We start from the raw sequence: 23,491 nt of genomic DNA, 5'->3' as shown, positions 1-23,491 counted from the left end.
TGTCAAAACATCTGAGACCCACCATGAAAACTTGCTACACTAAAAGCCAAATGAATGAGCGACGTGTTTTTGTTCCTGACCTTTCATTTTTCACTCTTCACTGCCACCCCACCCCCCCCCCACTCCCCCACCTCTCTACCCCCCCACCACCACCCACTCCCCCACCACCACCCACTCCCCCACCTCTCTACCCCCCCACCACCACCCACTCCCCCACCTCTCTACCCCCCCACCATCACCCACTCCCCCACCACCCCACTCCCCCACCTCTTACCCCCCCACTCCCCCACCTCTCTACCCCCCCACCACCACCCACTCCCCCACCTCTCTACCCCCCCACCACCACCCACTCCCCCACCCCCCCCCCACTCCCCCACCTCTCTACCCCCCCACCACCACCCACTCCCCCACCTCTCTACCCCCCCACCATCACCCACTCCCCCACCACCCCACTCCCCCACCTCTTACCCCCCCACTCCCCCACCTCTCTACCCCCCCACCACCACCCACTCCCCCACCTCTCTACCCCCCCACCACCACCCACTCCCCCACCTCTCTACCCCCCCACCACCACCCACTCCCCCACCCCCCCACTCCCCCACCTCTTACCCCCCCACTCCCCCACCTCTCTACCCCCCCACCACCACCCACTCCCCCACCTCTCTACCCCCCCACCACCACCCACTCCCCCACCACCACCCACTCCCCCACCTCTCTACCCCCCCACCACCCCACTCCCCCACCACTCTACCCCCCCACCCCCCACTCCCCCACCTCTCTACCCCCCACCACCACCCACTCCCCCACCACCCCACTCCCCCACCTCCTACCCCCCTTCATCTCTAGGTGATAACTCTGGAGGGTTGGGTGGACATCATGTACTACGTTATGGACGCTCACTCTTTCTACAACTTCATCTACTTCATTTTCCTCATCATTGTGAGTATAACATCAGATTGTTTTTCTGACATTCTGAGACTACTTGGAAACCACTTTCCAAAGACCACGGCAACACTAACATGTTGACCCTTTAAAGAACACAGCTACACTAACATGTTGACCCTTTAAAGAACACAGCTACACTAACATGTTGACCTTTTAAAGAACACAGCTACAGTAACATGTTGACCCTTTAAAGAACACAGCTACACTAACATGTTGACCTTTTAAAGAACACAGCTACAGTAACATGTTGACCCTTTAAAGAACACAGCTACAGTAACATGTTGACCCTTTAAAGAACACAGCTACAGTAACATGTTGACCCTTTAAAGAACACAGCTACAGTAACATGTTGACCTTTTAAAGAACACAGCTACAGTAACATGTTGACCTTTTAAAGAACACAGCTACAGTGACATGTTGACCTTTTAAAGAACACAGCTACAGTAACATGTTAACCCTTTAAAGAACACAGCTACAGTAACATGTTGACCTTTTAAAGAACACAGCTACAGTAACATGTTGACCTTTTAAAGAACACAGCTACAGTAACATGTTGACCTTTTAAAGAACACAGCTACAGTAACATGTTGACCCTTTAAAGAACACAGCTACAGTAACATGTTGACCCTTTAAAGAACACAGCTACAGTAACATGTTGACCTTTTAAAGAACACAGCTACAGTAACATGTTGACTCTTTTTCATCAACAGAAATAACCAATAGTCATCTGAAATTGTTTCTCTGTGTTTTTTCCTGTCATGTTTACGTTGTTGTAATGTTAACTTTGCGTGTACATTACCATGGTAACTCTGTCTACCCTCCCTGTTCAGGTGGGCTCGTTCTTCATGCTGAACCTGTGTCTGGTCGTCATAGCGACTCAGTTTTCAGAGACAAAGCAGCGTGAGAACGCCCTGATGAAGTCTGAGCAACGGGCCCGCTACCTCAGTAACGCCTCCACGCTAGCGTCCTATCAGGAGCCAGGGTCTTGCTACGAGGAAATGCTGCGCTACATCGGGCACCTGTACAGGAAGCTGAGCCGGCGGGTCTCCCGGGCAGTCACAGTCTGTTCCCAGAACATGGCACCCAGATTTTGTCCCTGCAGAACCCAAACAGCCAAGGGAGAGGTCAACGGACTGGCCAGTCGGCACTCAGGACACGCCCATGATGTCTTCCACCTTCATCATCATCATCATCATCATCATCATCATCATTGTCCTCCGCCTCATACTCTATCTGACTGTGGGGGGGTGAGTAACGGGAGAGGTGGGAGGGGCCGAGGGTTAAACTACCCTTCTATCTACTCCCACGACCTCTACAACCTGCCCCTGACCCCTTATACTGGTCACATGACCCCCAGGGGGAAGGGCCACACCATCACTCCGGAGATACCCCGCAAACTGCCGCAGCCTGTGTCGGAACAAGGTACGAGTGTGTCTCTGTGGATGTGTGCGCCTGTATGTGTGTGCGTGTGTCCCTGATAACATCTCTGTCCCACCAGGTGTGTGTGACAGCAGTCTGACACTACCACTGTCAGGGTCGGAGTACCCGTGCCCCTATTGTCTCCGTGACGACGGGCTTAGTGACAGTGACAGTGAACTTCCTGACTCCGAACGCGGTAACCAACGTGATGGCAAACCAAACTCTCGCCATAGAAACCAGAGCCCTCCCCGGGGTAACAGCCCTCTTCATATTGACGGACGGGCCCCAGGGCCAATCGGGGGCCTTGTTGGGTGGGGGTGGGCGGAGCTGCAGTCCAGGTTGGATCAGGTGGGACTTTATGAGGATGTCTCTGGTTGGACTAATCATGTGATACATATTATGTTTCTGCAAATGTATCAAGATGTAACAAAGCTGAACCATACACCAAAAACTGGAACTCCTAAACCTATCCCCAACCCACTCCTAAACCTATCCCCCAAACCTTCCCCTGAACTGGAACTCCTAAACCTATCCCCAAACCCACTCCTAAACCTATCCCCAAACCACTCCTAAACCTATCCCCAAACCCACTCCTAAACCTATCCCCAACCCACTCCTAAACCTATCCCCCAAACCTTCCCCTGAACTGGAACTCCTAAACCTATCCCCAAACCCACTCCTAAACCTATCCCCAAACCACTCCTAAACCTATCCCCAAACCCACTCCTAAACCTATCCCCAAACCACTCCTAAACCTATCCCCAACCCACTCCTAAACCTATCCCCAAACCACTCCTAAACCTATCCCCAACCCACTCCTAAACCTATCCCCAAACCACTCCTAAACCTATCCCCAACCCACTCCTAAACCTATCCCCAACCCATTCCTAAACCTATCCCCCAACCCACTCCTAAACCTATCCCCAACCCACTCCTAAACCTATCCCCAAACCACTCCTAAACCTATCCCGCAACCCACTCCTAAACCTATCCCCAACCCACTCCTAAACCTATCCCCAAACCACTCCTAAACCTATCCCCCAACCCACTCCTAAACCTATCCCCAACCCACTCCTAAACCTATCCCCCAAACCTTCCCCTGAACTGAAACTCCTAAACCTGTCCCCAAACCCACTCCTTAACCTATCCCCCAAACCTTCCCCTGAACTGGAACTCCTAAACCTATCCCCAAACCCACTCCTAAACCTATCCCCAACCCACTCCTAAACCTATCCCCAAACCACTCCTAAACCTATCCCCAACCCACTCCTAAACCTATCCTGCAACCCACTCCTAAACCTATCCCCAAACCACTCCTAAACCTATCCCGCAACCCACTCCTAAACCTATCCCCAACCCACTCCTAAACCTATCCCCAACCCATTCCTAAACCTATCCCCCAACCCACTCCTAAACCTATCCCCAACCCACTCCTAAACCTATCCCCAAACCACTCCTAAACCTATCCCGCAACCCACTCCTAAACCTATCCCCAACCCACTCCTAAACCTATCCCCAAACCACTCCTAAACCTATCCCCCAACCCACTCCTAAACCTATCCCCAACCCACTCCTAAACCTATCCCCCAAACCTTCCCCTGAACTGAAACTCCTAAACCTGTCCCCAAACCCACTCCTTAACCTATCCCCCAAACCTTCCCCTGAACTGGAACTCCTAAACCTATCCCCAAACCCACTCCTAAACCTATCCCCAAACCACTCCTAAACCTATCCCCAAACCCACTCCTAAACCTATCCCCAACCCACTCCTAAACCTATCCCCAACCCACTCCTAAACCTATCCCCAAACCACTCCTAAACCTATCCCCAACCCACTCCTAAACCTATCCCCAAACCACTCCTAAACCTATCCCCAACCCACTCCTAAACCTATCCTGCAACCCACTCCTAAACCTATCCCCAAACCACTCCTAAACCTATCCCGCAACCCACTCCTAAACCTATCCCCAACCCACTCCTAAACCTATCCCCAACCCATTCCTAAACCTATCCCCCAACCCACTCCTAAACCTATCCCCAACCCACTCCTAAACCTATCCCCAAACCACTCCTAAACCTATCCCGCAACCCACTCCTAAACCTATCCCGCAACCCACTCCTAAACCTATCCCCAACCCACTCCTAAACCTATCCCCAAACCACTCCTAAACCTATCCCCCAACCCACTCCTAAACCTATCCCCAACCCACTCCTAAACCTATCCCCAAACCACTCCTAAACCTATCCCGCAACCCACTCCTAAACCTATTCCCAACCCACTCCTAAACCTATCCCCCAAACCTTCCCCTGAACTGGAACTCCTAAACCTATCCCCAAACCCACTCCTTAACCTATCCCCCAAACCTTCCCCTAAACTGGAACTCCTAAACCTATCCCCCAAAACCTTCTTCAAAACTGGAACTCTTAAACCTATCCCCCAAAACCTTCTTCAAAACTGGAACTCTTAAACCTATCCCCAAAATCTTCCCCTCTAGGTGGTGACCAGCAGGTACTTCAACAGAGGAATCATGATGGCCATCCTTATCAATACTCTCAGCATGGGCATCGAATTCCACCAACAGGTAACTTCAGCTGACACACTCCACTTAGAACACATTACAGAAAAATATAAGGGACAAATGCAGCCATTTTATATAACATCAGTGTGTCACAGTTAAAAAGAGATGACTATTCTATGGATATCTGTTCCATGACTTAACGAGATCCTGGAATAGTCTCACTGGAATAGGGCTGGTGGCATAGGCTTGCTCAACAATGTTATATCGCGGCAGATATATTGGACGGAAACACAAGGCCTCAAATAAGTCAACATTAAATATAATGACAACAATGTCCGGCTACGATTCACAAATTCTCTTTGTGGTCTGGAGTTATGCCCTGGGCTGAGTGATGTCACTGACTGGCGCCCAGCGTGTGTGTCTGGAGAAAACAGGGGCGGGAGAGCAGCTATAATCCAATCATGGCAGCAGGCTCAACTTATACCCTGTTCATTTCATGACAGACAGCAAAACGTATCCCATATGTTTGTCCAGAGCACTGCACAGTGTTTATGCTGGCAGCTGGAAAAAAAAGTCAAGTTAGGGATCAAATACAATGTCAACCAGTCTGCCACTGAACCCTGACCCATGACCCTAACCCACAACCCTATACCATGACCCTAACCTATGACCCTAACCCATGACTTTAAATATTGGCCCTAATATATGTCCATAAACCATTACCTTAACCCATCAATCAAATGTATTTATAAAGACCTTTTTACATCAGCAGTTGTCACAAAGTGCTTTTACAAAAACACCTTAAACCCCAAGGAGCAAACAACAGTACTGTTGAATTTCAGTGGCTAGGAAAAACTCCCTAAGAAGGCCGAAATATAGGTAATAACCTAGAGAGGACCCAGGCTCAGAGGGGTGACCAGTCCTCTACTGGCTGTGCCAGGTGAACATATTAAGATTACAATTGTAATAATTAATAAATGCATGTGGGCTGAGTCCAGAGTCTATTTAAACTTAGTCCAGGTCGGAAGCATGACCAGATGGACAAGGACAGGGACAACACTGGGGAGGGGGAGGTGTCAGCACAGAGGCAGCTGAAATCGTCAGGTATCATCTGCAACACTAACCCATGACCTTAAACCATGACCTTAAATCATGACCACAAACCATGACCCCAAACCATGACCCCAAACCATGACTCTAAACCATGACCCTAACCCATGACTTAAAACCATGACCCTAACAGCATGACCCTAGCCATGACTTTAAACCATGACCCTGAACCATGACCATAACCCATGACCTAAAAACCATGACCCTGACCAATGACCCTAATCCATGATGTCTGATTGAACTTTGGTTGTCCAACAGAGGATGATGTCTGATTGAACTTTGGTTGTCCTACAGAGGATGATGTCTGATTGAACTTTGGTTGTCCAACAGAGGATGATGTCTGATTGAACTTTGGTTGTCCAACAGTGGATGATGTCTGATTAAACTTTGGTTGTCCAACAGAGGATGATGTCTGATTGAACTTTGGTTGTCCAACAGAGGATGATGTCTGATTGAACTTTGGTTGTCCAACAGAGGATGATGTCTGATTGAACTTTGGTTGTCCAACAGAGGATGATGTCTGATTGAACTTTGGTTGTCCAACAGAGGATGAATTCTGATTGAACTTTGGTTGTCCAACAGGCAAGTTCCCCATAGGCAAGTTGATTCCAGCAAAACAAAACAGCAACCGTGGTGATTGGTAATGTGCGAGGCCCATATGGAAAATAAATATAGTTTTGCAATGCAAAATGTACATAGAATGTATGCTGAATATATGTCGAATAAATGTAACTTAATTCTAAATACATTTCAGGTATCAAAATGTATTTCACCTTTTATTCTGAAATGTATTTAAAAATGTGTACATACATTTAACTTTATTCAAAATACATTTCAGGTATCAAAATGTTTTTCACCTTTTACTCTGAAATGTTTTTTGAAGCCCATATTAAAATGCATTTTTCAGATCCCGTGAAAGTAAAAAGATAAAATGTATTTACTGATGTACTGATTATATCTCATTTAGGTGTTGAAACACATTTTATAGATATACATTACCAAAATACATTACATCTTGTGGTCACAAATACATTCTAATATAGTGAAGTAGTGGTTAGTGCACCTGACTGTGGATCCTGAGGTTGCAGGTTCAAAGCATTGCCTGCCCAATCTTACAGTATATTTAGACATGCATTAAAAAAATAATTTAAATACATTTTTTATAAATATATTTAAACGGCCAATTTCAAACATTTTGACATATATTTACCAAATGTATTTAGGAATATATTTTCCAAATGTATTTAGGAATATATTTTCCAAATGTATTTAAGAATATACTTTCCAAATGTATTGAGGAATATATTTTCCAAATATATTTAAGAATATACTTTCCAAATGTATTGAGGAATATATTTTCCAAATGTATTTAAAAATATATTTAAAATACATTTATTTTCTCTATGGGGGGTAATGATGTAGTCGAAATAGTGAACTGCTTCTGAAGCCAGAATCACGAAGTTCACCTGAGCTCAGCCTTCCGCTGCACAAATCGCTAGTCGACGCTACATATCGTTTTAAATTATTTGGAGCTGGGCGAGTTGCTGTGGTTTGGGTATCATGTCCTGTATCTGGGAGAACTGGTGCTGCCATCTTTGCGTCTTTTGTTGCCACTTGAAATTGAGTAATGCCTTATTCAGTTGAAAAAATAACTAGTAAGGGATTACTTACATAAAATGGCATGCGTTACGTTACTCATTACCTTTAGTAGTCTAACTAATGTAACGTGTTACCCCCACACTGCCCATGACCCTTAACAATGACCCTGAACAATGATCCTAAACCGCCCTGTGAATATGGACGTGGGGACTACTGTTATGAGTCAGGCTGCGTATTGCTAGTGTATTTGTGTGTTTGTGTGTATGTTTTTGTTTGTGTGTAATCAGAAGTAGTGCTGGTAATCAGACAATAGTTATTATCAAGCTAATCAACACCCTGATGGGACAAGCAGCTGTGTTCTCAGTGTGTGTCTGTCTTTCTGTGTGTGTGTGTTTGTGTGTATTTGTGAGACTCAAGGTTCACAGGGCTTGAGGTGTTTATTAAAGATTGATGGGAGGGCAGATAGTGTCTCTGTGTGTCTGTTCCCAAGTGTGTGTTTGTGTTTCTCAGTGTGTACTTGTGTGTGTGTGTGTGTGTGTGTGCCTTTAGAAACAAATGAGTCGGATGGTTCCATCTGTCCTGACTTCACCTTGTAGACCCAGGTTCTACAGTTCCACTGAACTGATTAATTAACCTGGAATACCAGGTGTGTTAAATTAAGTCAACCGCTGAACTGATCAATTAAACTGCCTCCTACTCTGTCTCTTCCCTATCCATTCCCTATCTCTCTCTCTTCCCTATCCATTCCCTATCTCTGTCTCTTCCCTATCCATTCCCTATCTCTCTCTTCCCTATCCATTCCCTATCTCTGTCTCTTCCCTATCCATTCCCTATCTCTCTCTCTTCCCTATCCATTCCCTATCTCTCTCTCTTCCCTATCCATTCCCTATCTCTCTCTCTTCCCTATCCATTCCCTATCTCTCTCTCTTCCCTATCCATTCCCTATCTCTCTCTCTTCCCTATCCATTCCCTATCTCTCTCTCTTCCCTATCCATTCCCTATCTCTCTCTCTTCCCTATCCATTCCCTATCTCTCTCTCTTCCCTACCCATTCCCTATCTCTCTCTCTTCCCTATCCATTCCCTATCTCTCTCTCTTCCCTATCCATTCCCTATCTCTGTCTCTTCCCTATCCATTCCCTATCTCTCTCTCTTCCCTATCCATTCCCTATCTCTCTCTCTTCCCTACCCATTCCCTATCTCTCTCTCTTCCCTATCCATTCCCTATCTCTCTCTCTTCCCTATCCATTCCCTATCTCTCTATGTCTTCCCCTATTGCAGCCTCAGGAGCTGACCGACATCCTGGAGATCAGTAATCTTGTGTTCACCAGTATGTTTGTTCTGGAGATGCTGCTGAAGCTGTTGGCCTTTGGCCTATTTGGTTACATTAAGAACCCCTACAACAGCTTCGACAGCGTTATAGTCATCATCAGGTAGGTATGCCCCATCTTCATCATTAGGTAAACATGGTCCCATCTTCATCATCAGGTAGACATGCCCCATCTTCATCATCAGGTAGACATGTCCCATCTTCATCATCAGGTAGACATGTCCCATCTTCATCATCAGGTAGACATGTCCCATCTTCTTCATCAGGTAGACATGCCCCATCTTCTTCATCAGGTACACATGCCCCATCTTCTTCATCAGGTAGACATGCCCCATCTTCATCATCAGGTAGACATGCCCCATCTTCATCATCAGGTACACATGACCCATCTTCATCATCAGGTAGACATGTCCCATCTTCATCATCAGGTACACATGACCCATCTTCATCATCAGGTACACATGTCCCATCTTCTTCATCAGGTAGACATGTCCCATCTTCTTCATCAGGTAGACATGTCCCATCTTCATCATCAGGTACACATGCCCCATCTTCATCAGGTAGACATGCCCCATCTTCTTCATCAGGTACACATGTCCCATCTTCATCATCAGGTAGACATGTCCCATCTTCATCATCAGGTAGACATGTCCCATCTTCATCATCAGGTACACATGCCCCATCTTCTTCATCAGGTAGACATGCCCCATCTTCATCATCAGGTACACATGTCCCATCTTCATCATCAGGTAGACATGCCCCATCTTCTTCATCAGGTACACATTCCCCATCTTCATCAGGTAGACATGTCCCATCTTCATCATCAGGTACACATGTCCCATCTTCATCATCAGGTAGACATGCCCCATCTTCTTCATCAGGTACACATGCCCCATCTTCATCATCAGGTAGACATGTCCCATCTTCTTCATCAGGTACACATGCCCCATCTTCATCATCAGGTACACATGTCCCATCTTCTTCATCAGGTACACATTCCCCATCTTCATCAGGTACTAATGTCCCATCTTCTTCATCAGGTACACATCTTCATTAACGGGTAAACGTGCCCCATTGTCATCATCAGATTGTTGTATCCCTGGCAATATTTTATTTTATATTTTCTGCTAAGCTATTTATAACTAGCTAAAACTTTCCAACAGCAAAGTAATGCCCAATTAACATCAAACAGCAAGTGAAACCATTGTTGAGCTTGCTAGCTATAACTTTTATTTCTTGATGCTAAGCTAAGCTAGCAGATTTGAATGTTTTTCTCTCGCAGTGTTTGGGAGATAATCGGGCAGGCAGACGGTGGCTTGTCGGTTCTACGTACGTTCCGTCTGCTGCGGGTTCTGAAGCTGGTCCGGTTCATGCCGGCGCTGCGGAGACAGCTGGTGGTTCTGATGAAGACTATGGACAATGTAGCCACCTTCTGCATGCTGCTGATGCTCTTCATCTTCATTTTCAGGTACAGACACACTTCTTACTGAATAACTGGAGGTCTGTAATATTGTTTTGTTGTTTATTATCGAATGCCTTTTGGTTATTTGAACACACTACATGTATGTGAAACAACACAATTTGATTAGTAAAATAGGCCTTTTGATCAATCAGACATTAAAAGTGACACCACAACACTCAGTAGTCACTCTGTAGTCACTCTGTAGTCACTCAGTAGTCACTCAGTAGTCACTCAGTAGTCACTCAGTAGTCACTCAGTAGTTGAACATGTAAAGTGAACTATTATTTAACACAGTGATTCCAGTTTAACTCCTACCTTAAATGTCATAGTGAATCACAGATAGATATGTTATGATGCTTCTAAATAATAATAAATAAATGACTGCAGTGTCTGGTCATTGTTGTAAAGTTGTTTGCATTGGTGCCAGCTAGTTCCTAGGACATGTAAAATAATGTTATTATATATTCTGTTGCTTATTATGTTTTACCTGAAACAAAAGTGTCTCTCCGTTGGTGTAGATGATGAAGTGTTTGTGTGTGTTGGTATCTCTTTGTGTGTGTAGATGATAAAGTGTTTGTGTGTGTTGGTATCTCTTTGTGTGTGTAGATGATGAAGTGTTTGTGTGTGTTGGTATCTCTTTGTGTGTAGATGATGAAGTGTTTGTGTGTGTTGGTATCTCTTTGTGTGTGTAGATGATAAAGTGTTTGTGTGTGTTGGTATCTCTTTGTGTGTGTAGATGATAAAGTGTTTGTGTGTGTTGGTATCTCTTTGTGTGTGTAGAAGATCTAGTGTTTATGTGTTGGTTTTACAGTATCCTGGGCATGCATCTTTTTGGCTGTAAGTTTGGACTGAAGCTTGCAAATGGAGACACCCTTCCAGACCGGAAGAACTTCGACTCGCTGCTCTGGGCTATTGTTACTGTGTTCCAGGTACACATGCACACACATACACACATAGATTCACAACTTTTATTTGAGGGTATTTGTGTATGTATTGGTCAGTTTTCTTTTTTCATTATGGTGACTATTTTTCGGTCCTCCACTGAGGTCTTCCTTGGCCTATCAGGCCATTTGCAATTGCTGAACTCATGAGTGCTGTCATTCTTTCTAATTAATTGACCAACTATTGTTTTTGGCAGGCCTGCGGTTTTGGCTATGTTTTGGAATACATTTCTCAGATTCTTCATGTTCATAACTACCTTCTTGACTTTCATTGATACTTCTTTGGTCCTCATTATGTCAGATATCAGCAACATACTTCAAAGGCAAATGCAAAGCCTCGAATCAAGACTAGACATTGTACATACCGAGCGAGTATGCAAATGCATAGATGCATTATTTACAAATATCTCCAAATGGTTTCTAGTAGTTAAAAACAAACTGTCTGATACACATTCCTGTGACATCATAGAAGACATCAACCCAAACCCATGGCAACCTACTTTGTTCTCTGGTAAACAGTTGAGACAAAATCCCATCTTTTTGGCTCCAGTCAGCTGTTTCCTGTTTGCTGAGAAATTATCATGTTCAGCTGCTCCTGTTGTCATGGTGATGGTGGAATCCCCTCTGATGAAAGTGATGGCCTGGGTTCTAGAACCCTGTGTGTCTGTCAATTGGTCTCGTATGTCTGTCTCCATAGCACCAAAGTGTTTCTGCGGAAAACTGTGCATGTCTCTAGAGAACTGAGTTACAAAACCATGACACATCTACAAAAATCAGCTACACTGCTGAGGGCTAAGATGTCAACCCATATTCTGAATCAGGAATGCTGGAACATCGTTCTGTATTAATCAGCTTTTTCCCAGCTGGCAGTCGACAGAAAAACTCTGCTAATGATACTCTGGTGGGAAATGTTGGTTTGCTTAAGTTTCTGTTTGCATACTACAAATGAATATTGTAGTAACTTTATAGCAGTTTACAAATATAACTGTAGTGTTATGTTTATAATTTGACATCTGACTTTATAAAATATTATAAAATAGGTTTTACATTTATAACAGTTCATAAATGTAGCTCTAACTATATAGCTGTTTATAAATGTAGTACATTTTTTTTATTTCTTAGTATATAACATTTCATAAATTTAGCTATATATAAATATATATAAATATAGCATTTTATTATTGTAGCTTTCACTTTATAGCATTTTATTATTGTAGCTATGACTTTATAGCATTTTATTATTGTAGCTTTAAATTTATTGTATTTTATTATTGTAGCTTTCACTTTATGGCATTTTAAAAATGTAGCTTTGAAATATAACCGTTTGTAAAATTAGTTCTTATTTTAAATCAGTATATACATTTAGTTCAAACTTTTTAACAGTGTGTACATGTAGCGGTTAGTATTTAACATTTTATAAATATAGGTCCTATCATATCACAGTATATATATATGTCACTCTAACATTTTAAAAGTATATAAATGTAGCTCTAACCTTTTAACAGTATATAAATGTAATTTGATCTATTTAACAGTGTAAACACTATATATAGGTTTTAATATATTAGAAATATAGCTCTGACTACAACAGTTTTGGCTACAACATATGATGGCCCTTTGGAACTCCTTAGACCAGAGTAGACCAGACAGGGCAGAAATTCAGACAGGGGGGAGAACACCTCAGAAAACATTAAGACAGAGTGGACCAGACAGGGCAGAAATTCAGACATGAGGGAGAACACCTCAGAAAACATTAAGACAGAGGGGACTGGACCGGACAAGGCAGTACATCTTCACTCTCCTCTCTCTTCTGTGTAGATCCTGACCCAGGAGGACTGGAACACGGTTCTCTATAACGGCATGGCCTCCACTACTCCATTCGCTTCACTCTACTTTGTAGCTCTGATGACGTTTGGCAACTATGTCCTCTTCAACTTGCTGGTAGCCATCCTGGTAGAGGGCTTTCAGGCAGAGGTAAGGATTGTATAGGGTTGTACTGGATTCTGTGCTAGGCCTAATAAGGACTCTCAAAGTTCTACATGGTTCTACTCTATTTTACAGGTTCTATGTGGTTTGACATCTCATTTAGAGTTCTGCAGAGTTTTAAAAAGGGTTCTGTGGAGACTGAGAGAGAAATCATGTTCCACCAGATACCCACCTCCCTCTTTTACCATCAGCCCCCTGTGTCCTTTGATCACACATACCACACCCACCCACAAAGACACATATAACACACACACTCTCTCTCTCCCGCTGGCTCTGGGGCTTGCCTGCCAGTGGTCGTCCAGCTGTTGAGCTTTTGTTGTTTCATGTTTTCATCTGAACATCACAGACACCCATCTTCCCTGGCCTGTTCCCCTGGGACATGATCCATTTACCAGACACACACTGCCAGCACCCTCTCCTTCTTTATCTCTGTTTCCATCCCTAATCCCCCTCCTTTCTCCCTGGTCTCCAGTGTAATTCAGTTAAAGAGCTTTATTGGCATGACTGCACAGACTATGGTGCCAAGGAGACTCATTATTCAAGAATAGAACAGATACACAACATCTTTCTGTACACCTCTGTCCTCTTTATCTCTCTATACACCTCTCTCTCTCTATCTCTCTATACACCTCTGTCTTCTCTATCTCTCTATACACCTCTGTCCTCTATATCTCTGTACACCTCTGTCTTCTCTATCTCTCTATACACCTCTCTCTATCTCTCTGTACACCTCTCTCTATCTCTCTATACACCTCTCTCTATCTCTCTGTACACCTCTCTCTATCTCTCTATACACCTCTCTCTATCTCTCTATACACCTCTCTCTATCTCTCTATACACCTCTCTCTATCTCTCTGTACACCTCTCTCTATCTCTCTATACACCTCTCTCTATCTCTCTGTACACCTCTCTCTATTTCTCTATACACCTCTCTCTATCTCTCTATACACCTCTCTCTCTCTAGCTCTCTTTACACCTCTGTCCTCTCTATCTCTCTATACACCTCTATCTCTCTATACACCTCTATCTCTCTATACAACTCTCTCTATCTCTCTATACACCTCTCTCGCTCTATCTCTCTATACACCTCTCTCTATCTCTCTATACACCTCTCTCTATCTCTCTATACACCTCTCTCTATCTCTCTATACACCTCTCTCTCTATCTCTCTATACACCTCTCTCTCTATCTCTCTATACACCTCTCTCTCTATCTCTCTATACACCTCTCTCTTTCTATCTCTCTATACACCTCTCTCTCTCTATACACCTTTATCTATCTCTCTATACACCTCTCTATTTTTCTACCTCTCTATACACTTCTATCTCTCTATCTCTCTTTCTTTCTACCTTTCTCTCAGTTCAAGTCATTTATTTCACTGACATGAAAAGTTAGGTTACTTACATTGCCGAAGTAAACATTACCAATGGGAGTGTAACAACAACAACAACAACAATAATAAAAACAATAACAAAAGTAACAACCACAGTAATAATAATCATATAATTTATAACAATAAGAATATCAACAGTAATAATAACAATAATAAAAATAACAGCAGTATTAAAAATGATATCTATAATAACAAAAACAACATAATATTTGTGGGAAGTGGTCACTTCATCAAAGATAAATAATAAAATAACAATTATAATCATAGGAATCCCAATGGTGATAATAATAATATAAATAATAGTAAAAATAATAACAATAATAATATAATTATTGTGGGAAGATGAACAGGTATAATAATTACGGTAGTTAACTGTATGATGGAAGACTCAGGACTGTGGCGTTAGTTCATATTATCTGTCAGTGGCTGACAGATTGTGGCTGGAAGTCACTTATTTGGCTGACAAAACCACATTATTTTTTTTCCCTACACATATGCCAATTTGTTCTTATTATTGTTTAGTTTCAAATTCTTTGTAGTGACTGATGATTATGGGATAAGTGTTTCTCATAGTGTGAAAGGACAGCTAGTATCTATGGTCAGGCTGTTCTCACTGAGTCTGTAGCTTCAAAATGTTTCCTTCAGTTTCAGACACTGTGATCAGACAGTCTGCCAAATAGCACTGAAATGTATTTTGAGATTCTGGAATATTTTCCCAATTGTTAACATTGTTGTCATTTATTTTTTAATTTTTTGTAATCACTAACTTCAAAGGCACTTTTCTTAAAATTAATGTATTGGCATTAACGGGCTTTGGAGTGGTAGGAGTAACGTTTGCATATTTTTAGGTGGTTGAAACTTCTTTTGTATATTATTAATAATGGATATTGGCCTAATTCATCTATAATTATGTACATAATAAATTCAAGTAAAATTATATTATTTTTAGTAATGCAGGGTAAGATATTTTAGTGTGATCATGGCTTGGAGCCTTCCTTTCATTCCGCTCTTGAATATCTAATCTGGTTACCGCCCTGTCCGCCTGGTTTACAAGGTACACAACCCTGTCCGCCTGGTTTACAAGGTACACAACCCTGTCCGCCTGGTTTACAAGGTACACAACCCTGTCCGCCTGGTTTACAAGGTACACCACCCAGTTCACCTGGTTTTCAAAGTACACCACTGTGTTCACCTGGTTTACAAGGTACACAATCTTGTTCACCTGGTTTACAAGGTACACAACCCTGTCCGCCTGGTTTACAAGGGACATCACCATGTTCACCTAGTTTCCAAAGTACACCACCCTGTCCATAGAAATGTTTCCCCCTGCTGTCAAGTGACCGTGTCTTGCTATATAAAGCAGTAAAGCAGTCAGACATCAAGACATTCAGTTACTGTTTGGTTGAACAATAAATTGGGGAAAAACAAGTGACATAAGCAACTTCAAGTATGGTATCAATGTTGGTGCCAGACGAGCCAGATTCAGACGCTGACACTGACGCCCCACTGGGCTTTTCAAGCATGACAACACCAGGATCTACTCCTATCATCTAAAAACAAGTAGTGCTTCATGTGGATAACTAAGGGGAAACACTGTCGGATCCAAGAAATCCCAGTTCCGTCCCAGACCTCCCCCAGTGAAGCCTCAGTGGGATGAGATGAAGCCTCATGCCGTCGTGTGGACCAACATTCCTGGGAAACGTTTTAGACGCCGTGTAGAAGACAAGACCTGTTCTGGAGGGAAAGAGGTCCAGAAATATGAATCGCTGGGATTGTTGGGAATAAGAGATTGGAAAATGTTATTTGTAGTTCTTATGATGCTGTCAGCGGTAGAATTTGACTTCTTTGACAACCCTAAAGCATAGTTTACACTGCAGGCTGGAATCAGTTTTATATTTAGAAATGCGTCTTAGAATACTGACTGTTTAAACAGCATATACGGGCCACCCCTTTGGATTGGTCTGAGTTCAGACATGGCACAACAAAACAGTAGGTTTGTACATATGTGGGGAGTTTGTGAAAACCACATCACTTTGGGGAACACATCTGGTAGGGTGGGAAATGATTTAATAAAGATTAAGGGAATCAAATTGTTGCGCTACTTTTCCAGGTGGTAAAGGTAGCCCCCCCCCACAAATTGTTTGGTATAGATAGCCCCCCACCACCCAAAGATGACCTATCCTGTGTAAACAGTTTGTTTACTTCAGTCGGGGATAGACATTTGTGACCAAGTCTCAATTATCACAAGTAATGACCTCAGTTATCAGTCTCAGTTATCACTAGTAATGACCTCAGTTATCAGTCTCAGTTATCACTAGTAATGACCTCAGTTATCAGTCTCAGTTATCACTAGTAATGACCTCAGTTATCAGTCTCAGTTATCACTAGTAATGACCTCAGTTATCAGTCTCAGTAATCACTAGTAATGACCTCAGTTATCAGTCTCAGTTATCACTAGTAATGACTTCAGTTATCAGTCTCAGTTTTTACTAGTACTTCGGGTTTAGAGGTATACTAGAGGATACTTTAAGATCGATTCTAGGTAATAAATATATCAAGCTGACATGCAGAAAAGCTGTTTTTATGTGCAAAGAACAATCTGTGTAGTACAATCAAGTGAAGCAGTACAATCAAGTCATGGTTTTGCTTCGCTTCACTTCTTCTGTAGCTTTGCCTTTTTAGGCCTTGGCTCTGAGCTGCTTCTTGCAATCCCTTAAATACCTCCGCAGACAAGATCCTAATGGGATGCAGAATGTTCCAGAAGCTGACAGCTTTGTTTGGGGGTGTTGGTACGACGCTGATGTATGTAGATGGGGATGCCTTTGCAGCACAGTGTATTTCACTCTTTACCAAAATACAAATATGACAATGATGCTTGTATGGATGGCAACCCCAAAATATGTTTATATCATCATTAAGCAATATGTTGAAATAATTCATTACAACTAAACATACTTTTACTACAGCCAGCAATTTGTTTATGCTAGCAGTGCTACCAGCTGATTCGAATGGCTTGTAGCTGTTAGCACTCACTTCTTCTCCGTCTGAAAAATAAAATGTCTAGATGTAGAGCTGCAATTACATCTTGGGCCTGTTATAATAAATCATAATGAATATCACAAATATTTCCTGTGTTAGAACAGTGACATTGTCATTCTTCCCCACAGTCTGTGGTCCCTGTTAGGTGTCATGGTTACGGGAATCCACAAACTGTCCTTTTTGTCAACAAAGGATGTGGTGGACCAACAACATGTGGCATAGGGGAGGGGTCAAATGTGACCAATCAGACTAATGGCACAGCCAAGAAGCATATATCAAGAGAACCTCCCAAACATACTGGGCCCTGTACAGCACCCAAAAAACCAGAGTTAAAGATGTTAAGAATAGCTGACATTCTTGTTTTAGCTTCTGTTTTCATTTATGTTAAAATATATGCCTGCAGTACTATGTAACAGGATGCTGCAGTCAGTGCTTCTAAATAAATCATGTTTTAAACAAAATAATATTTTTAATGAGAAGATGCTCTTTCTTCGATCCACTGCTTATTTACGTTTATTAGGATCTAAACACACGTAGATGTGTGTGTGAAGGTATTTGGGCCCATCAGACGGATGTGTGTGTATATTTATTAGAGCCCATCAGAGAGAGGTGTGTATATTTATTAGAGCCCATCAGAGAGGGGTGTGTATATTTATTAGAGCCCATCAGAGAGAGGTGTGTTTATTTATTAGAGCCCATCAGAGAGGGGTGTGTATATTTATTAGAGCCCATCAGAGAGGGGTGTGTTTATTTATTAGAGCCCATCAGGGAGAGGTGTGTATATTTATTAGAGCCCATCAGAGAGAGGTGTGTATATTTATTAGAGCCCATCAGAGAGAGGTGTGTATATGTATTAGAGCCCATCAGCAAGAGGTGTGTATATTTATTAGAGCCCATCAGAGAGAGGTGTGTATATGTATTAGAGCCCATCAGCAAGAGGTGTGTTTATTTATTAGAGCCCATCAGAGAGAGTTGTGTATATTTATTAGAGCCCATCAGAGAGAGGTGTGTGTATATTTATTAGGGCCCATCAGATAGAGGTGTGTGTATATTTATTAGAGCCTTTCAGATAGAGGTGTGTGTATGTTTATTAGAGCCTTTCAGATAGAGGTGTGTGTATGTTTATTAGAGCCCATCAGATAGAGGTGTGTGTATGTTTATTAGAGCCCATCAGATAGAGGTGTGTGTATGTTTATTAGAGCCCATCAGATAGAGGTGTGTGTATGTTTATTAGAGCCCATCAGATAGAGGTGTGTGTATGTTTATTAGAGCCTTTCAGATAGAGGTGTGTGTATGTTTATTAGAGCCCATCAGATAGAGGTGTGTGTATGTTTATTAGAGCCCATCAGATAGAGGTGTGTGTATGTTTATTAGAGCCCATCAGATTCTTATCTTTCTTTCCTCTCTCTCCTTACTCCTTCCTCTCGCTCAATCCTCTCCCCTGCCTCTCTTTTGGTCCTCTCTCTCCTTCTTTCTCCAACCTCTCTTTTCTTCCTTGAATTGTTCTGTGTAACAACTCAGCAGAACTGTCTTCATTCCAGTTCACCATACGGTCAGTTGACAGCTGCCACTGAACAAAATAGGAGGTTTCATTACTGATGCCACATTACCAGACCACCACCCCTCCAATACTACTTGACATCCTGGTTGGTTTTCCAACTAGGAGTTGACTAGGTATTAACTAGGAGTTGACTGTAGGTATTAACTAGGAGTTGACTGTAGGTATTAACTAGGAGTTGATTGTAGGTATTAACTAGGAGTTGACTGTAGGTATTAACTAGGAGTTGACTGTAGGTATTAACTAGGAGTTGATTGTAGGTATTAACTAGGAGTTGACTGTAGGTATTAACTAGGAGTTGACTGTAGGTATTAACTAGGAGTTGACTGTAGGTATTAACTAGGAGTTGACTAGGTATTAACTAGGAGTTGACTGTAGGTATTAACTAGGAGTTGACTGTAGGTATTAACTAGGAGTTGACTGTAGGTATTAACTAGGAGTTGACTAGGTATTAACTAGGAGTTGACTAGGTATTAACTAGGAGTTGATTGTAGGTATTAACTAGGAGTTGACTAGGTATTAACTAGGAGTTGACTGTAGGTATTAACTAGGAGTTGACTGTAGGTATTAACTAGGAGTTGACTGTAGGTATTAACTAGGAGTTGACTAGGTATTAACTAGGAGTTGACTAGGTATTAACTAGGAGTTGATTGTAGGTATTAACTAGGAGTTGACTAGGTATTAACTAGGAGTTGACTGTAGGTATTAACTAGGAGTTGACTGTAGGTATTAACTAGGAGTTGACTAGGTATTAACTAGGAGTTGACTAGGTATTAACTAGGAGTTGACTAGGTATTAACTAGGAGTTGACTGTAGGTATTAACTAGGAGTTGACTAGGTATTAACTAGGAGTTGACTAGGTATTAACTAGGAGTTGACTGTAGGTATTAACTAAGAGTTGACTGTAGGTATTAACTAGGAGTTGACTGTAGGTATTAACTAGGAGTTGATTGTAGGTATTAACTAGGAGTTGATTGTAGGTATTAACTAGGAGTTGACTGTAGGTATTAACTAGGAGTTGACTGTAGGTATTAACTAGGAGTTGACTAGGTATTAACTAGGAGTTGACTGTAGGTATTAACTAGGAGTTGACTGTAGGTATTAACTAGGAGTTGACTGTAGGTATTAACTAGGAGTTGACTAGGTATTAACTAGGAGTTGATTGTAGGTATTAACTAGGAGTTGACTAGGTATTAACTAGGAGTTGACTAGGTATTAACTAGGAGTTGACTGTAGGTATTAACTAGGAGTTGACTAGGTATTAACTAGGAGTTGACTAGGTATTAACTAGGAGTTGACTGTAGGTATTAACTAGAAGTTGACTAGGTATTAACTAGTAGTTGACTAGGTATTAACTAGGAGTTGACTAGGTATTAACTAGGAGTTGACTAGGTATTAACTAGGAGTTGACTAGGTGTTAACTAGGAGTTGACTGTAGGTATTAACTAGGAGTTGACTGTTGGTATTAACTAGGAGTTGACTGTTGGTATTAACTAGGAGTTGACTGTAGGTATTAACTAGGAGTTGACTGTAGGTATTAACTAGGAGTTGACTGTAGGTATTAACTAGGAGTTGACTAGGTATTAACTAGGAGTTGACTGTAGGTATTAACTAGGAGTTGACTAGGTATTAACTAGGAGTTGACTAGGTATTAACTAGGAGTTGACTAGGTATTAACTAGGAGTTGACTGTAGGTATTAACTAGGAGTTGACTGTAGGTATTAACTAGGAGTTGACTAGGTATTAACTAGGAGTTGACTGTAGGTATTAACTAGGAGTTGACTGTAGGTATTAACTAGGAGTTGACTGTAGGTATTAACTAGGAGTTGACTGTAGGTATTAACTAGGAGTTGACTGTAGGTATTAACTAGGAGTTGACTAGGTATTAACTAGGAGTTGACTGTAGGTATTAACTAAGAGTTGACTGTAGGTATTAACTAGGAGTTGACTGTAGGTATTAACTAGGATTTGACTGTAGGTATTAACTAGGAGTTGACTGTAGGTATTAACTAGGAGTTCATTGTAGGTATTAACTAGGAGTTGACTGTAGGTATTAACTAGGAGTTGACTGTAGGTATTAACTAGGAGTTGACTGTAGGTATTAACTAGGAGTTGACTGTAGGTATTAACTAGGAGTTGACTAGGTATTAACTAGGAGTTGACTGTAATAATAATAATGATGAAGATGAAGGTTCTGGTATCTTTATCAGGGTGATGCTAACAGATCAGAGGCTGATGATGAGAAACTGTCTACATCCGAGGAAGAAAAGATGAGAGAGCTGTATACTGCAGGTACACACACACACACACACATATGTAAGTTGTTCTTACACTGGTACTTACTGAAACACACCCAGAACTCTAACCCTGACCTTTAACATTTGACCTCTCCAGAGTTAAAGGTTCAGGCAATGATGCTGACCCCCAATGGCCTTCTGAACCCCCGAGCATCCATGCCCTTCTCGCCCACACAATCACCAATGCAACCCCCAGAGCAGCCGTCCCCATGGCAACCTCCGCCGCTTATCATGCACACCATTGCCACACCCACAACCTACAACAGCCAATCACGACGGTGCAGCGCAATCTCCACAGAAACAAGCAATGCCTTGGACCCCAGGTCACCAGTGAGTCACACACACACACAAACACACACAAACACACATGTATACACACAAACACACATGTAAACACACATGTAAACACACATGTAAACACACACAAACACACATGTAAACACACATGTAAACACACACAAACACACATGTAAACACACATGTAAACACACTAACCGGTGTCTCTCCGTTTGATGATTGGTCAGTCTCCTTGGGAAAGTCGGCGCTCCAGTTGGTCTTCCATTGGCCGAGGCAGAGGCCTGCAACAGAGGAGGAGCCAGTCAAGTGAACGTGAGTCCCTGCTGTCAGAAGGGGCGGGGTCAGAATGGTCCAATCCCAGCTGGGGGCGGAGCCGGGAGGAGTCTTTTGATCTCCTAGGTCAGTCGGAGTACCTGACGGTGCCGATGCTTCGCCCGACAGACTGTAACGGGACGGCCTGTCACACACCTGATGGCTCCACCCTCTGTTACTACAGCGACCAGGAGGAAGAGGAGGAGGAGGACGACGAAGACGCCGAAGAGGTCAGTGTGTGTGGCAAAAAAAGTGTGTGTGTGTCTTTGTGGCTAAAAAAAGTGTGTGTGTTTATGTGTCTAATGAGGTGAGTGTAAATAGTCACATTTTACTTTGTGTTTTGTGTATTTATTATTTGTGTGTATTATATGTGTGCGTATTATGTTTGTATTTTGTGTGTGTCATGTGTGTGGGTATTACGTGTGTGTCGTGTGTGTGTTAGGTGTATATTATATGTTTCTGTATTACGTGTGTATTATATGTGTGTGTTTTATGTGTGTATTATATGTGTGTGTATTATGTTTGTTATATGTGTGTTTTTTATTTGTGTTACGTGTGTATTATATGTGTGTGTTTTGCGTCTGTATTATATATGTGTGTATTATTTGTGTTACATGAGTGTCTGTGTTACATGTTTTTTATATGTGTGTGTTTTATGTGTGTATTATATGTGTGTGTATTATGTGGGTATCATAGGTGTGTGTATTATTTGTGTGTGTGTGTGTTACATGTGTATTATATGTGTGTGTATAATTTGTGTTATATGTGTGTGTATTATTTGTGTTATGTGTGTGCGTGTATTATATATGGGTGTATTATTTGTGTGATGTGTGTGTTATGTGTGTATTATATGTGTGTATTATATGTGTGTGTATTATGTGTGTTATATGTGTGTTTTTTATTTGTGTTACGTGTGTATTATATGTGTGTGTTTTGCGTCTGTATTATATGTGTGTGTATTATTTGTGTTACATGTGTGTCTGTGTTACATGTTTATTATATGTGTGTGTTTTATGTGTGTATTATATGTGTGTGTATTATGTGGGTATCATAGGTGTGTGTATTATTTGTGTGTGTGTGTGTTACATGTGTATTATATGTGTGTGTATAATTTGTGTTATATGTGTGTGTATTATTTGTGTTATGTGTGTGCGTGTATTATATATGGGTGTATTATTTGTGTGATGTGTGTGTTATGTGTGTATTATATGTGTGTGTTTTATGTGGGTATCATAGGTGTGTGTATTATTTGTGTGTTACATGTATATTATATCTGTGCGTATTAT

At 42.1% G+C, this 23,491-nt stretch overlaps 1 protein-coding gene across 2 annotated transcripts in view; it reads left to right on the top strand.

Moving 5' to 3' along the window:
- cacna1hb (calcium channel, voltage-dependent, T type, alpha 1H subunit b) overlaps positions 1 to 23,491 on the top strand; it is a 106,749-nt gene that overhangs the window by 48,201 nt on the left and 35,057 nt on the right. The window contains exons 9-20 of one of the 2 annotated variants that reach the window (XM_029122030.2): positions 847 to 939; positions 1,776 to 2,367; positions 2,444 to 2,712; positions 4,860 to 4,946; positions 8,872 to 9,023; positions 10,203 to 10,388; positions 11,194 to 11,311; positions 13,142 to 13,297; positions 21,510 to 21,591; positions 21,694 to 21,926; positions 22,121 to 22,205; positions 22,335 to 22,435. In XM_029122030.2, the coding sequence (XP_028977863.2) occupies positions 847 to 939; positions 1,776 to 2,367; positions 2,444 to 2,712; positions 4,860 to 4,946; positions 8,872 to 9,023; positions 10,203 to 10,388; positions 11,194 to 11,311; positions 13,142 to 13,297; positions 21,510 to 21,591; positions 21,694 to 21,926; positions 22,121 to 22,205; positions 22,335 to 22,435 (2,154 nt within the window). Of the gene's footprint in view, positions 1 to 846; positions 940 to 1,775; positions 2,368 to 2,443; positions 2,713 to 4,859; positions 4,947 to 8,871; positions 9,024 to 10,202; positions 10,389 to 11,193; positions 11,312 to 13,141; positions 13,298 to 21,509; positions 21,592 to 21,693; positions 21,927 to 22,120; positions 22,436 to 23,491 lie in introns of both variants that reach the window. The other variant, XM_029122029.2, reaches the window with a different exon arrangement.

Source organism: Esox lucius, chromosome 9 (assembly GCF_011004845.1).
Source record: "Esox lucius isolate fEsoLuc1 chromosome 9, fEsoLuc1.pri, whole genome shotgun sequence".
NCBI classification, from domain to species: Eukaryota; Metazoa; Chordata; class Actinopteri; order Esociformes; family Esocidae; genus Esox; species Esox lucius.
Note: the sequence above shows the minus strand (reverse complement) of the source record. Positions and strands in the feature narration are given on the sequence as shown.